The following is a 12,394-nucleotide window of genomic DNA, read 5'->3' as shown; positions in this document are numbered from 1 at the left end:
AGGCTCCACGCAGGGAGCCCGATGCGGGACTCGATCCTGGGTCTCCAGGATCACGCCCTGGGCTGAAGGCGGCGCTAAACCGCTGAGCCACCTGGGCTGTCCAAACCCTGTCTTTTAAACCAATCTAATTCCTTCCTAATCCTCTGAGTAACCAGATTCCTACAATCCAGACTCCTAAGGGCCTTTTCAATTCTTAGCTGCTGGGTTTTCTCAAGACTACTGAGATCTTTTGCTACTGGAAGGATAGTGGGGATGTCATAGCACCTGAATGATTAGGGCCCACATGCTCCTGGTTGCTTCAGCGATAGAGCCCATCAGTCCCTAGGGTCCAGCGTCCTGTGGCTGAGGCTGGCACATCCCCGTGCATCCCTGTGATGGGGGAGGGACGGTTCCTGGGTCCCACGGTCTTTGATCTGAGAGGTCGGCCCCACCCAGGGCCCTCCCTGCAGCAGGATGACATTCAGAGAATGCCAAGAACAGAATTTGGGGTGGCTGGTCTATTGCTCCTAGCAGTACCCCACGCCATCCAAAGGCCTCAAGCCTCGCACTCTGAAAACTCTACTTTGCATGGAACACAGCAGAGGTTATGGCCTCTAACGGGATGGATAAAGGATGGTGAGAAAAATAAGAAGCCGTGGAGCAGAGCATTTTTCCACTCACCAAAGAGGAGTTATTCGGAAGCCTACTACCTGCTTTGTGTGGAGCCTCCAATAAACGGACGAGGCTCTTTTCTCTCTGGATGGACGCCTGCCTTGGCCCAGGCCTGGCTGCTGCAGCTTCACTACCTGGGGCCCTGGGATCCCCACGTGACTCCTTGGGCCCCAAATCCTAGGTGGTCGTTTGCATCTTCTCAGCCTAACACACCCTCCCATACATGGGGGGATTTGGGTGAGGCTGGTTCCTTGAATTCCTCAAGGCACACCACCTCCTTTCTTCAACTTCCTGTTGTGCTCCCCAGACACAGAAGAGCAATAGGCACGTGGAAAGAAATTAAGGGCTAGATTCTTTACGCCGGGGACATCTCCCATGCATCCTTCTCTTTAATCCCAAGGCAGAAAATCCCTGGTCATGAATCCTAGGTGACAATTGGACCAGAAAACTAGGTGAGGGGCAGCCCTGGTGGCTCAGTGGTTTAGCGCCGCCTGCAGCCTGGAGCGTGATCCTGGAGTCCTGGGATCGAGTCCCACGTCGGGCTCCCTGCGTGGAACCTGCTTCTCCCTCTGCCTCTCTCTCTCTCTCTAGTAAATAAATAAAATCTTAAAAAAAAAAAAAAGAAAAGAAAAGAAAACTAGGTGAGGCTTTTCTTGCCTTCCCCCGAGATCTAAAGGCTGGGCTTGGCCGGTGAAGCCATAGGACAACTGTTTATCCAACCAGCCACAAGGGTGGCCAGGAGCCCCCTCACCAGGGCTCCTTTCGGGGACAGACCAGACACAAGGCAGGATGACTGACCCAGAGAAAGTCAGGTGGGTGGAGTCTGGGAAAGAAAGAGGGAAGAGAGACTCACGTGACCCTGTGGTGCTTGGCAATCCAAGAGGAAGGGAGTGAGGATGAAGTCTGTGGCCCCCAAGGCTCGGGCCTCCTGCCCACCAGGAAAACACAGCCATGTGTCCCTTCAGTCCCAGGTTCTGGACACGGGCTGAGGGACACGCCTGTGCTCAACCCAACGCCAGCCGGGTGCAAGCTTCCCCGGGTGTCCCACTGGGGCCAGTAGGGTGCCGGGGTCTTGGGAAAATAACCAGATGGGGGCGGGGGGAGCCCAGTGAGCAAGCAGGATGAGCCAGGGAGGACGTGCTCCCCAGGTCCCAGGACACAAGCCCCGGGGAGGGGAAGTCAGGCCTCCAGAGCCCAGGCGAGCGCAGGTGCATGGTCCTGTCCCCAAGCAGTCTGGGGAGGTCGAGGCGGGGAGGCCGCCGGGTCCCCGGTACTCGGCCCCCACCCCCAGCGGGGAGGCTGAGGCTCAGACACGAGGGGTCTCAGCCCCAAGCTGGTTGACCTCCACCTACCACAAGGTTCCTGGACATCTGCTGGCACCTGCTCTCCCTTTTCTGTCCACCCCCTACCCCGCGCTCTTCTCTTTCTTTCTTCCCCCCCCCCCCCCCAAATCACCAGGGCTCCAAACACCACCTTGAGAATTTCATTGGAACTTCATTGGTGTCTCAGCGCACCCGGCCCCGAAGAGCCCCGGCAACTCGCCAAACGTTCCCCGCCCTTCTGCCATCGTCCCCACCGCCAGCATCATCCCCACTGCCACCATTGTCCCCACCGCCACCATCGTCCCCACCACCACCATCGTGAGGAGGTCCGCCGCCTAACGAAGGTCAGTCGACTGAGGCGGGAAAGAGTCCGTTCCTGGGGAGGGTGGGCAGAGGAGCACTTCTCGCAGATTCCAACCATTCTCGCTTGAGTATTCGGGCCTCGCTGCGTGTTCCTGCGCGCCCCTCTTTCCCCACATCCCCCGTGTCCTCTTTGGTCCATTCCCCTCTCTCTCTGTCCCTCTCTCCTCATTCCAGTCCCATGTCCCTTCCTCCCCGGGACCCCTGCCGCTGCAGTAACCCCACCCTCACTGGGCCCAACTAGCTAAATGCTAAGCTCCTTAACACCCCACCCCCAAACTTTATTTTACCCTCTTTCCCCTCTAATAAAGAGCCTCCACATCATTGTCCCACACACACCCCTGCTCCCTCTCTGCTCGGAGTCATGGAGTCCGGCCCTACTTCAGACTCTCATAGATCTCTTTGAGCAATTCCAACTTTCTATTCAGCTCCTGGGCCTCCTCCCTCATACTTTCAGCTGACCATGTCTTTGCTTCCTCATGCAAATTCCCTGACTTGAACACAAGGCTGACCGCTTCCATCAAAATGAAGAGACCAAGGCTGGCCGTACCTACGACCCGGGCTCCTCTGGCTATTGCCCGAAGAGAGCCTCTAACAACTCTCTTCACCTGTGCCCAACCTAGACCTAAGGCTGTGTTTGCTGTCAGGAAGCCTGCGGCCGCGACTACCGGTTGACAGGTGAAGCGGCCTAGCCTGAGGTTACGAATATCTCTTGCAGCGCGAGCCAGGACTTTCATGCTATCAAGAGCTAAGGAAGAAATACTGGACCAGTTTTCATGCAGAACCTTTGCAACTACCTCCTCTTTATCAAGAGTGGTCTCGGCAGTTGCAGGCGACTCATGTGAGCCTTCCACGATGCTGGTGGTCACCTGGGTAGCATCAGATGCTGCTCCCAGCCCCACTCCAGCTACCAAGGTTTCCGGACTGAGACCCCCTATGACGGGTACCAGACCCAGACCATGAATGCCCAGAGGGCCAGTCGCAGCACCAGTGGAGCTGGCTACTATATTGGTGATGGTGCAGCCCTCGTGGACCTGGTCAACCTCATCTGCACACTCACGGAGCCTTTTTATGTACCCCTCAAGCTCCACTTTCACCTGGGGAAACACATTCAAAAACTTCTCCCTAGCCTGGCCTTCATCTTCAATATCCATGTCTCCTTCCAGGTCATTCAGACCTTCACGTAGCGCATCGGCGTCTTCCCTGTAACAGCAAAAGTCAGGTGATGAAGAAAAGCTGATCTGTCAAAGGGGCTTGATTCCATCTGTCCTACATAAACCACAGAACTTTCATTAGAAATCAAATGGGATAGAATTTTACAAATGTAAAGAATTTTTCTTGAATGCAACTTTTTTTTTTTAATGCAACTTCTTAAATGCATTCAACATGAGCAGTGTTCCATAGTACACAGTCAATAGGGAGAAAAGGTGTCCATGTCATGTTAATGCTCTTGAGTGTTGGGTATTTGAGGAAGATAGCTCCTCATCAAGGAAAGGTCAGCACAGCTAGTGTCAGTGTTTGTAGACTGGGAACTCTGTAGATGAACATAAGGAAGTGGGGTGGGAGCAGAAAAACCTTTGCTGGGAAAATCTTCGTATGTGCTGAAGGATTAGCCTCACTCTCAGACCCAGCCCTTTGCCTTTGGCACTGGGAGGTGAGCTCTAGGCCGCACCTAGGGTGTCAAGGGTTCTAGAGTGATGATAGGACTGTCTTGCTTGGCCTGGGCCTCAAGCTGCTGGACAGCCTGACAAGAAAATGTATGATGGGGGCTTTTGGGTCATGTGCAGGGTCATGACCTATGGAAGAACTAGAAGATAAAGATATTAGTGAGACCTCCAGCAGGAGCTGGAGACCACAGGTCAGCCATGCAGGCAGCATGGGTTTGAGCCCCATAAAACTCTGTATACTGAGGATCAGGATGAAAAAGACTCTTTCCCTGACCAAACATTATTTGGGCTCTTCTGAGCCCTCTTCTTAACTAGGCTTTGACCTTAGTCTTCTGTGCTCTGTCCTTGACAACCTGTAGTGCCCAGTTTTAGCAACAACCCTGTTGGATCAGGTTAGAAAGAATCCTCTACCTTCATGTCTTCTCTTAGTGATTGCTCATCCCCTGCCCCTGAACTTTTCCTTGGCTATAAATCCCTAGGTGTCTTCACTGTATTCCAAGGCGAGCCGATCTCTCTCCCTTACTACATTCTCAATGCCTGCAACTGAATTAAGTCTTCTTTATCATATTAATAAGTGTCATGATATGGTTTACTTTCATACCTTGAGCTTCGCTGGTGGGCATTGCTTCATGGGCTATTGTCACACACTGAATACTGGACAGTAATGCTTCCCGCAGACAATTAAAGCTTTGCATTGACACCCTCCTGGACACTGCCCCAAGTGTCTCTTTCTTCGGTTGATGATAACCCATACCCTGCCCTTTGACACAGCATTACCGAGAGTAACAGCTCTCAGTGAGTTCTACGAGTGCTCCCAAAGAAGCATTCAATCTCAGGTGGTGGGGAACCCCACTCCCCAGTTACCAGTTGGTTTCAAAGTAAGAGCAATGTTAGGGAAATCTCTCAGAATTTACAGTGTAGCTCACTGTGGGCACTTGGAATTCACGAGAGAAAACCAACAAACGCTCAGAGCAAGATGGGACCTTAATGATCATTTTGTTGTGCACTTGCTGTCTCTGAAAAGCATGATGTCCTCTGCTGGGGCCCAGCCACTGCCCCAACTGACTGAGAGGCAGCACACCCGCTACCCTGGTTCCCCTCAGACTCTCCAGCTCACATCACAGACCTCTGACCCAGCACCCCCCGACCTCACAGGTGTCACCAACCTAATTCACACCCCAGCTGGTGACAGATTCGCATGCATGCCCACCAAGACCATGTGCAACTTGACAAAATCTCTTAAAGATACAAGAGAGCTTGAGAACCTTCTATCTGAAGCACTAAGCCAGAAAAGACCTACCTTTGGGCAAGCTGGTGGAGGAAGTACTTTCTTCTTTGGTGGGTACTTCTGAGTTTCCTCTTTGGTGGGCACTTTGGTGTCCTCAATGAGGACAGAATTGGCAAATGCCCCTCAGGTGCTGGAAGTTGTCACATAGCCACACTGACTCCCACTGGCCTGACTCTGCTCTATGTAGAGGACAAGACACTTCCAAATGGTAATCAATACTCCCAACTCCCAGGCAAGGCATAGAGGAAACACCTTCTTATGGCATCAGATGCCTGGGGGGAGGAGATCAAAGAAGAGAGAAGAGAAATGTCCCTTCTCCCTCTCACAAAAGCTCTGTTTGGTCCAAGGCCTCCTCGAGTTTTGTCCTCTAGAGCTTCACCCAGTCCTAGCCCTGCTGCCCAACCCTACCTGGTCCTCCAACCTAGACACCCCTTGTCCATCCTGACAGCCAGCTCTGCCCTGGTCCAAGCCTCCTGGGCCATCAGATGGGATGACATCTCTTGGATCCTCAACTTTGTTTTTTTTTTTTTTTTTAAGATTTTATTTATTTATTTATTTATTTATTTATTTATTTATTTATTTGAGAGAGAGAGAGAAAGAGAGAGAAAGAAAGAGAGAGAGAGGCAGGCAGAGACACAGGCAGAGGGAGAAGCAGGCTCCATGCAGGGAGCCGGATGTGGGACTTGATCCTGGGACTCCAGGATCACACCCTGGGCTGAAGGCAGCGCTAAACCGTTGAGCCACCCAGGCTGCCCGGATCCTCAACTTTGACCTTGCAATTCACACTGAGACCTTTACCACAATCTTATCAGATTCAGTTCGAGCTTCCATTAAACAAATAATAAATCTGAGACTCCAAGACATACAGACCCAGAGAACCCACTAGGACTGGGCAGAGATAGAGTCAGGATCCAACCCATCTCAGTCCAATTCAACCCAAGCCTCTCCATCTTGTGGGCCAGCAGGATCTGGTATGTTCATTAAATCCTTTGACTGGGGGGTGGGGGTGGGGGTGGGGAAAGGCTCTAGTCTGAATCCACAGGGCACAGACTGATCTGTCAGTGTTTCTGGCGTGTCCCAGAGCAATTCCTGCTTAGCCCTCATCTCCAGGAAGAAGACCCATGGCCCTGTCTTTTCCCAGCAATCTTCTAAAAAGTTAACATCAATTGAGCACCTACTATGCATCAGTCACTATGTTCAGCATTTTACCTGCATTATATTAGTTTCCTTGTGATAAAATTGAACAGATGAGGAGATCAAGGAAGAGCTAGGTCTGCTTTAGGTTAAGGCCCAAGGTCGTACAACCTGCCCTCAGCCAATGTCATTGAAGACGTTTCCCTATGGAATGTTGAGAGGAACATACTCAACCCCAACCCCAGGATACTGCTGTGCAGAGATTGGGGTGTCCATCCTGGGACATTCCCGGGGGGGGAGGGGGTTACCTGGACAATGAGGTCTCAGCCACAAATTTCTCCCAGGTTTCATGGTTAATCAGCAGGAAGTGCAGTACCTCTCGATTCACCGTGTCCTGGAAATACTCAATAGCATCCTCAATAAAACTTTTGTTCTCTAGATGGATAGAAAAAAAAATGAAAGGTCGTATAGTTTTTTTCTTTTTCCTGTTTCACTAAGGGAGACAGGAAACTTGGACTTAGCTGGAGGAACCCACAGTGTTAAATCTGAGTATTTATGAACTGATTGGCGGAAGAGGGATAAGAGAGAGCTGGCATAGGGAGAGGTATTGAGATCAATAGAATCAGTTCCTGCTCCACTTTCATATCAGATAAACAGGTGCTTATGGTAGGGACACAGGGCAAGTGCCCTAATATAGCCATCGGGGTGGGGAATGCTGGGAGAGAGGAGGTAAGTAACAGGTTCCAGGTCAAGAGGAGAGTAACAATACTTAGGGAGGACATCCAGTGTAGCAGGTACTGGCTCAAACCACATAAACACAGTATATTTGATCCTCATAACAACATAAGGAAACATCCACATTTATAGATAAGGTTAAGTAAGGCACCCAGGTCACACAGGTGGGTTGTGGCAAAGACCCGACTGGGGGCCTGGTCGGTGTCCCACTGACCCTCACAGAGCAGTCAGGCTGGCAGCAGGGTGAGAGCTGGAGGGAATGGCCTCTGTTGCAAAGCCAGTCATCCTGAGCCATGCCGGAGGCTTGACCAGGGCAAGAGGGCAGGAGAGGCCTCCAAGGTTGCCAGTCTATCTCCCCTCCCACCCTGCTTCAGGACCCATTCATTCTCCCTCCTTTCTTCTCTGTTGTCCCCCCCCCACACACACACTCCTCCGCATCCTGTGTGCTATCCTGGCCTCACTTCTGAGTCATTTGAAGGATAGCAAGGGGAGGGAGAAAATGGGCATCTAGGTCATGACTCTGAGAAGGCAGGAGGGAAGTGTCCCTACAGACCTTGTGGTGGGGACTCCCCTTGACCCCTCTTGGGGGCTCAATGACACTCTCAAGGGACTGACTCCTCTGTAGGTTAACTCAGCTGGAGGCATCCCCGCAATACCAAGCATCATCCAGAAAGTGGAAGGTGACTACCTGGAGAGAGTTCACGGCCTTCCGAGGTCATGGTGCCAGCAGTGGGATCTGAGGAGTTTCCCTACAGTTGTGTCTGTGTCTCAGCTGGAAGGAAGTATTGCAGAAGAGATTCAGCCTTGGGGAAGAGAGAAGAAATGGTGGGGTCAAATGTGAGCCAGCTGTGGCAACAGGGAGCAGCCAGGGTCCAGGCCTCTGGTGGCTCCCTCTGGGATGGCCACAAATGCCAAAATGGACTTAATCCCATGTGTTTCTCCACTGGCCTTGGCTGGCTGCTACTTAAGGAAGGTTCCTCACCTCACTCCAACTCACTCCCAAGCCAAGTCAGAGTCCTGTCCTCCTGTTGGGGCACAAGGAGAAGATAATCAGACAAGGAGACTGCCATCTGAGAAGCTACGGAAGCAATAAAACCAAACACAGAAGAAAAGATGGAAGACATGTTCTGGAGTTCCTTGAGGTCAAGAACATGTGTGTTTCCTAACTGATAATAGCTAATATTGATCCACTATCTAGGACAGGCGGGGCTTCTTATGTGATCCCTCACTGAATAGCCACATGCACTCCATAAGGTGGGTGCTCTTGTGGCTCCCACTTTAAAGTGGAAGAAACCATCACCTGCTCCTTCCCCTGCCAGGATGCCTTCCCCCCCTTCCTCACCTGGTCAAAGTTTACCTGTGCTTAGAGGTCCCCGGCCCAAACTCCTCCTCCCCTGCCGGCTTCCCTGCACCCCCCGACTGACTCTCTGGGCTCCCCTTGAATGTGTGCTCTCCTGACTGCAGTCCTTCTCTTGTGTGTTCTCCTCCCTGAACTCTGATGTGCTCTAAGAAGAGACAAAAGCTGAGCAGGCACCAAACATGACAGATCCTATGAATCAAATTGAAAAGACTGAAACCAAGATTTTAAGAGACGTGAACAAAGAATCTCCAGGGAAGGGACTCACCCAGGGTCACACAGCCTCCGGGGGTGGGCAGGGTAGACGCAAAGACCAGGCCTTCTGATGCAGGTGTTTGGCTAGAAATGTGACTTTAACCATCCAAAGGCTTCTAGGTTTTTCTCTGCTGTTACATCCAAACGCGTAAACACAGAGATCTAAGCTCACACCCTTATCGTCATCCCCATGAGTCTACAGTTTGGTGTTTTTAGACTATGAAGCCCAGACCGCCTCGCTATGATGACTCAGCCTTTCTTACCCTGGCCCTTCTCTTCCTTCTGATGGGGACACTCAGTCCAACCTCTTCTCTTCCTGCCCCATGATGTGAGAACAGAGGGTCCGGCGTGAGGTGATGTAGTAAAAGACATTAGGGTTCAGGGCCATGTTCAAGAAAGAATTCATCAGATGTCTTTGGTGCAAAAAGGTGGTTTTATTAAAGAACAGGGACAGGCCCCGTGGGCAGGAAGACCTGCCCCAAGGTCATGAGGAATGGCCCCTTATAGACTTTCAAGTTGAGAGGGGGTTAGGGAGAGTGTGAATCTCTAAGGAATCCGGGAACCAAGATTTCTAGGACCTTGACGGGGCTAGTGACTATTGGGAGAAGGTCATTTTTTACTGTCTAATAAACCCTTAGTCATGAGACCTTCAGATGTATATCGGTGGGTTATATGCTTGGGGGATGATTGCCAATGAGTATCTTGAGGGTAGAGATAAAGCAAATTTCTAAAGAAATTTTTGTATGTTAAAGTAGACTCACAGGATTCTGGGGATCAGGCTAGGATTGCCTTTTGCCCTTAGCAAACTGTCAATATTGAGGTAGTTGTGTCCCTAGAGGAAGGTCACTCTGCCTGTTTCAAGGACTTGTCAGTGGGCTGTAGGGCGTAAGCATATTTCATAATTCCTCTGCTGCCTTTATTCCCACATCATTCCCCCCTGAACACTTGTGACCCTTAAATCTTTAATGTTGCTGAGAGTGGAAGGGTCATCTTCCCTAACTTCCTCCTCTGATTAGAAGAAGCACAGATGGGATCCCTGGGTGGCGCAGCGGTTTAGCGCCTGCCTTTGGCCCAGGGCGCGATCCTGGAGAGCCAGGATCGAATCCCACGTCAGGCTCCCGGTGCACGGAGCCTGCTTCTCCTTCTGCCTGTGTCTCTGCCTCTCTCTCTCTCTCTCTCTCTCTCTCTCTCTCTCTCTCTCTCTTTGTGTGTGTGACTATCATAAATAAATAAAAAATTAAAAAAAAAAAAGAAGAGGCACAGACATGGCCCCACCTATGGGTCGACCGTGCTCAGTTGGGGCTCTTATAGATACTGGGGTTACAGAAGACAGAGGCAGCTGAATCCATGTGTGAATCCACATGTGTGGATCTTTCTGAGTGGAAAGGATCACCCGTTGGCTTGAAATTATGGCAGCGAAGGTGTCTCGGCACCACGTGGAGAGACGTGGGAGAAAACAGCAAAACATGATTAGTATAACACAAAGAAAGAGAAGGCCAAAGAAGACTCCTCTGATAGTTGACAAAAGTCCTTCTCTAGTCTATGTGTTTAACCAATCGTTAAAGGAAAGAAGAGGGATCCCTGGGTGGCGCAGCGGTTTAGCGCCTGCCTTTGGCCCAGGGCGCGATCCTGGAGACCCGGGATCGAATCCCACGTCGGGCTCCCAGGGCATGGAGCCTGCTTCTCCCTCTGCCTGTGTCTCTGCCTCTCTCTCTCTCTCTCTCTCTCTCTCTGACTATCATAAATAAAAATTAAAAAAAAAATAAAGGAAAGAAGAATCCTTTAAAGCACCAATTTGAGTATACACGTTGCTTAGAAACCCAGATATGTGGTAATCTGGAACATACCCAGAGCGTTTTGTTTTTATGATAGCACAGAGCACCCAGTTAAACATGTAGTGCTGCTCTATTTTGTAAAACTGCTTTATGCATTTGTGTTACCCCAGTATTTAGTGGAGAAATGCTCTTTTGAGTATCACTTAGGGCTTTGACCGTGAACTTACTAAGAGCTTCTGTGTGCCATACGCCACTGTCCAGTCCCAAAGAGGCAACAAAGTTGGATGCGAGGTGGTTATACCAATGAGACACAGAATGTGTCCACCATTGTCTTAAATTTGGAAGGTCGACTGGCTTGGTAATGGTTTTAATAATGCATCTGTGCATCCAGGCAAAACCCTGAGTACAGTGGCCTATTCAGCCATGGGGAAAGCCATGGACACAAGTTAGGGCCACAAGGACATTGGGTCCCATTAGGAGACAATCATCTAATTCTGGGCCTCCCTTAACTGCAGTCAAGATATCAAGGGCGAGGGATCCCTGGGTGGCGCAGCGGTTTGGCGCCTGCCTTTGGCCCAGGGCGCGATCCTGGAGACCCAAGATCGAATCCCACGTCGGGCTCCCGGTGCATGGAGCCTGCTTCTCCCTCTGCCTCTCTCTCTCTCTCTGTGACTATCATAAAAAAAAAAAAAAAAAAAAAAAAAAAAAAAAAAAGATATCAAGGGCGATTCAGGCTTGGAGGGCCACCTTTTGAATTGAAGTAATAAAAGAGGTCTGCTGTCACTTTGTAAGGACCAAGGGAGTCCAGATCCAGGGACAATTTCTCTTAGTTTTTTTGTTGCCTCCAAGGTCTTTTTTTTTTTAACCCAAATCAGTAGCCTGGTATAAACCCTGTATTACCTTCCTTGGTTATATTTGGGTATAATGATTTTTCTTTATTATTACCAACTCAGTCTTGTGGCATTTCCTTGTCTGAATAGCCTGGACTTACAGACTTTATTAGAGGTAAGAGTGGTAAAAGACTTAATGTTGTTTATTTTGTGCTGTCTGCTTGGCTGCATGGTGAATTGTTCCCTTTAGAATCTCATTCCTTTGGATATCCTTTGAGGTGAATTACAGGTACTTCCTTAGGTAGGAGTAGCCTTAAGAAGAGTAATAATTTCAAGTCCTTATTTGTTTGGGGATAATGGCTTGATAATAATCCCCTTTTCTTCCAAACGGCTCCGTGAGCATGTAGGACTAGGAAAGCATATTTGGAGTCAGTACAGATATTAATTTTTAAGACTTTGGCAATTACAAAGCATGAGTGAGCCCTATAACATACCCAGCTATTCTCACTCCATTTTCCACAAAACTATTGCCACCAGAAAACCGACTGTTGTCTGTTGGAGAATCTTTGGGGAATCTTTAAACTCTGGTTGACTAAAATACACAAGGTCACTAACTTCTGAATAGTTGTGCTCTCTGGAACTATGATAGTCAGGCCAGGCATAAGGTAGCTGGTTTAGCATACGTTTGACACGTGTCAAGTGCTATTTCAGGTATGACTATAAGCACAGCCTGGTATTCAAGAAGTTGGCCTCTCATCATCTATTGGTAGCCTTTGGTCTCTATGACACTCTGGAACCAATATGAAGTCATTCCACTCAGGGACTGTCCCATAGTGACCTTTGAGGCTCCTTTTACCAGGAGACCTGTTGTATGCTTGGCTAAAATCTTTGTTTGCAATTATACATCAACAGAGGTGGTTCTAGGATAAACGTGATTAAGGGGTAATACCATCAAGAAGCCCTCTTTTATGTGAGATCCAACTTTAACAAGATACTAATATAAGGAATCAAAGGCAAATG

At 49.8% G+C, this 12,394-nt stretch overlaps 1 protein-coding gene across 3 annotated transcripts; it reads right to left on the bottom strand.

Annotated features, from left to right (window-relative positions):
- Positions 1 to 2,266: 2,266 nt before the first annotated feature.
- Positions 2,267 to 9,814, bottom strand: LOC140642229 (apolipoprotein L3-like). Of its 3 annotated transcripts, XM_072842682.1 has the most exons (5): positions 8,783 to 9,814; positions 8,140 to 8,182; positions 7,846 to 7,960; positions 6,731 to 6,857; positions 2,267 to 3,536 (listed from the first exon to the last, which is right to left on the bottom strand). In XM_072842682.1, exons 3-5 carry the CDS (start codon positions 7,874 to 7,876, stop codon positions 2,711 to 2,713), a joined length of 984 nt encoding a protein of 327 aa, XP_072698783.1. In that variant the 5' UTR covers positions 7,877 to 7,960; positions 8,140 to 8,182; positions 8,783 to 9,814; the 3' UTR covers positions 2,267 to 2,710. The 3 variants fall into 3 exon arrangements, with proteins under 3 accessions (XP_072698783.1, XP_072698785.1, XP_072698784.1); XM_072842684.1 differs by lacking the exon at positions 8,140 to 8,182; XM_072842683.1 differs by lacking the exon at positions 8,783 to 9,814 and having other exon boundaries at positions 8,140 to 8,493.
- Positions 9,815 to 12,394: the final 2,580 nt, after the last annotated feature.

The sequence above is a fragment of the Canis lupus genome, chromosome 11 (genome assembly GCF_048164855.1).
Source record: "Canis lupus baileyi chromosome 11, mCanLup2.hap1, whole genome shotgun sequence".
In the NCBI taxonomy this organism is placed as follows: domain Eukaryota; kingdom Metazoa; phylum Chordata; class Mammalia; order Carnivora; family Canidae; genus Canis; species Canis lupus.
The sequence above is the reverse complement of the archived record's forward strand: the minus strand, read 5'-3'. Positions and strand labels throughout refer to the sequence as shown.

What these genes read in the sequence shown, in the direction of transcription:
- LOC140642229 (XM_072842682.1), bottom strand. Translation starts at nt 7,876, where the DNA reads ATGACCTCGGAAGGCCGTGAACTCTCTCCAG. An exon ending in AGGCCGTGAACTCTCTCCAG is followed by an intron (nt 6,858 to 7,845) that starts GTAGTCACCTTC and finishes CTATCCATCTAG; the next exon opens with AGAACAAAAGTTTTATTGAG. An exon ending in GCTGAGACCTCATTGTCCAG is followed by an intron (nt 3,537 to 6,730) that starts GTAACCCCCTCC and finishes TTGCTGTTACAG; the next exon opens with GGAAGACGCCGATGCGCTAC.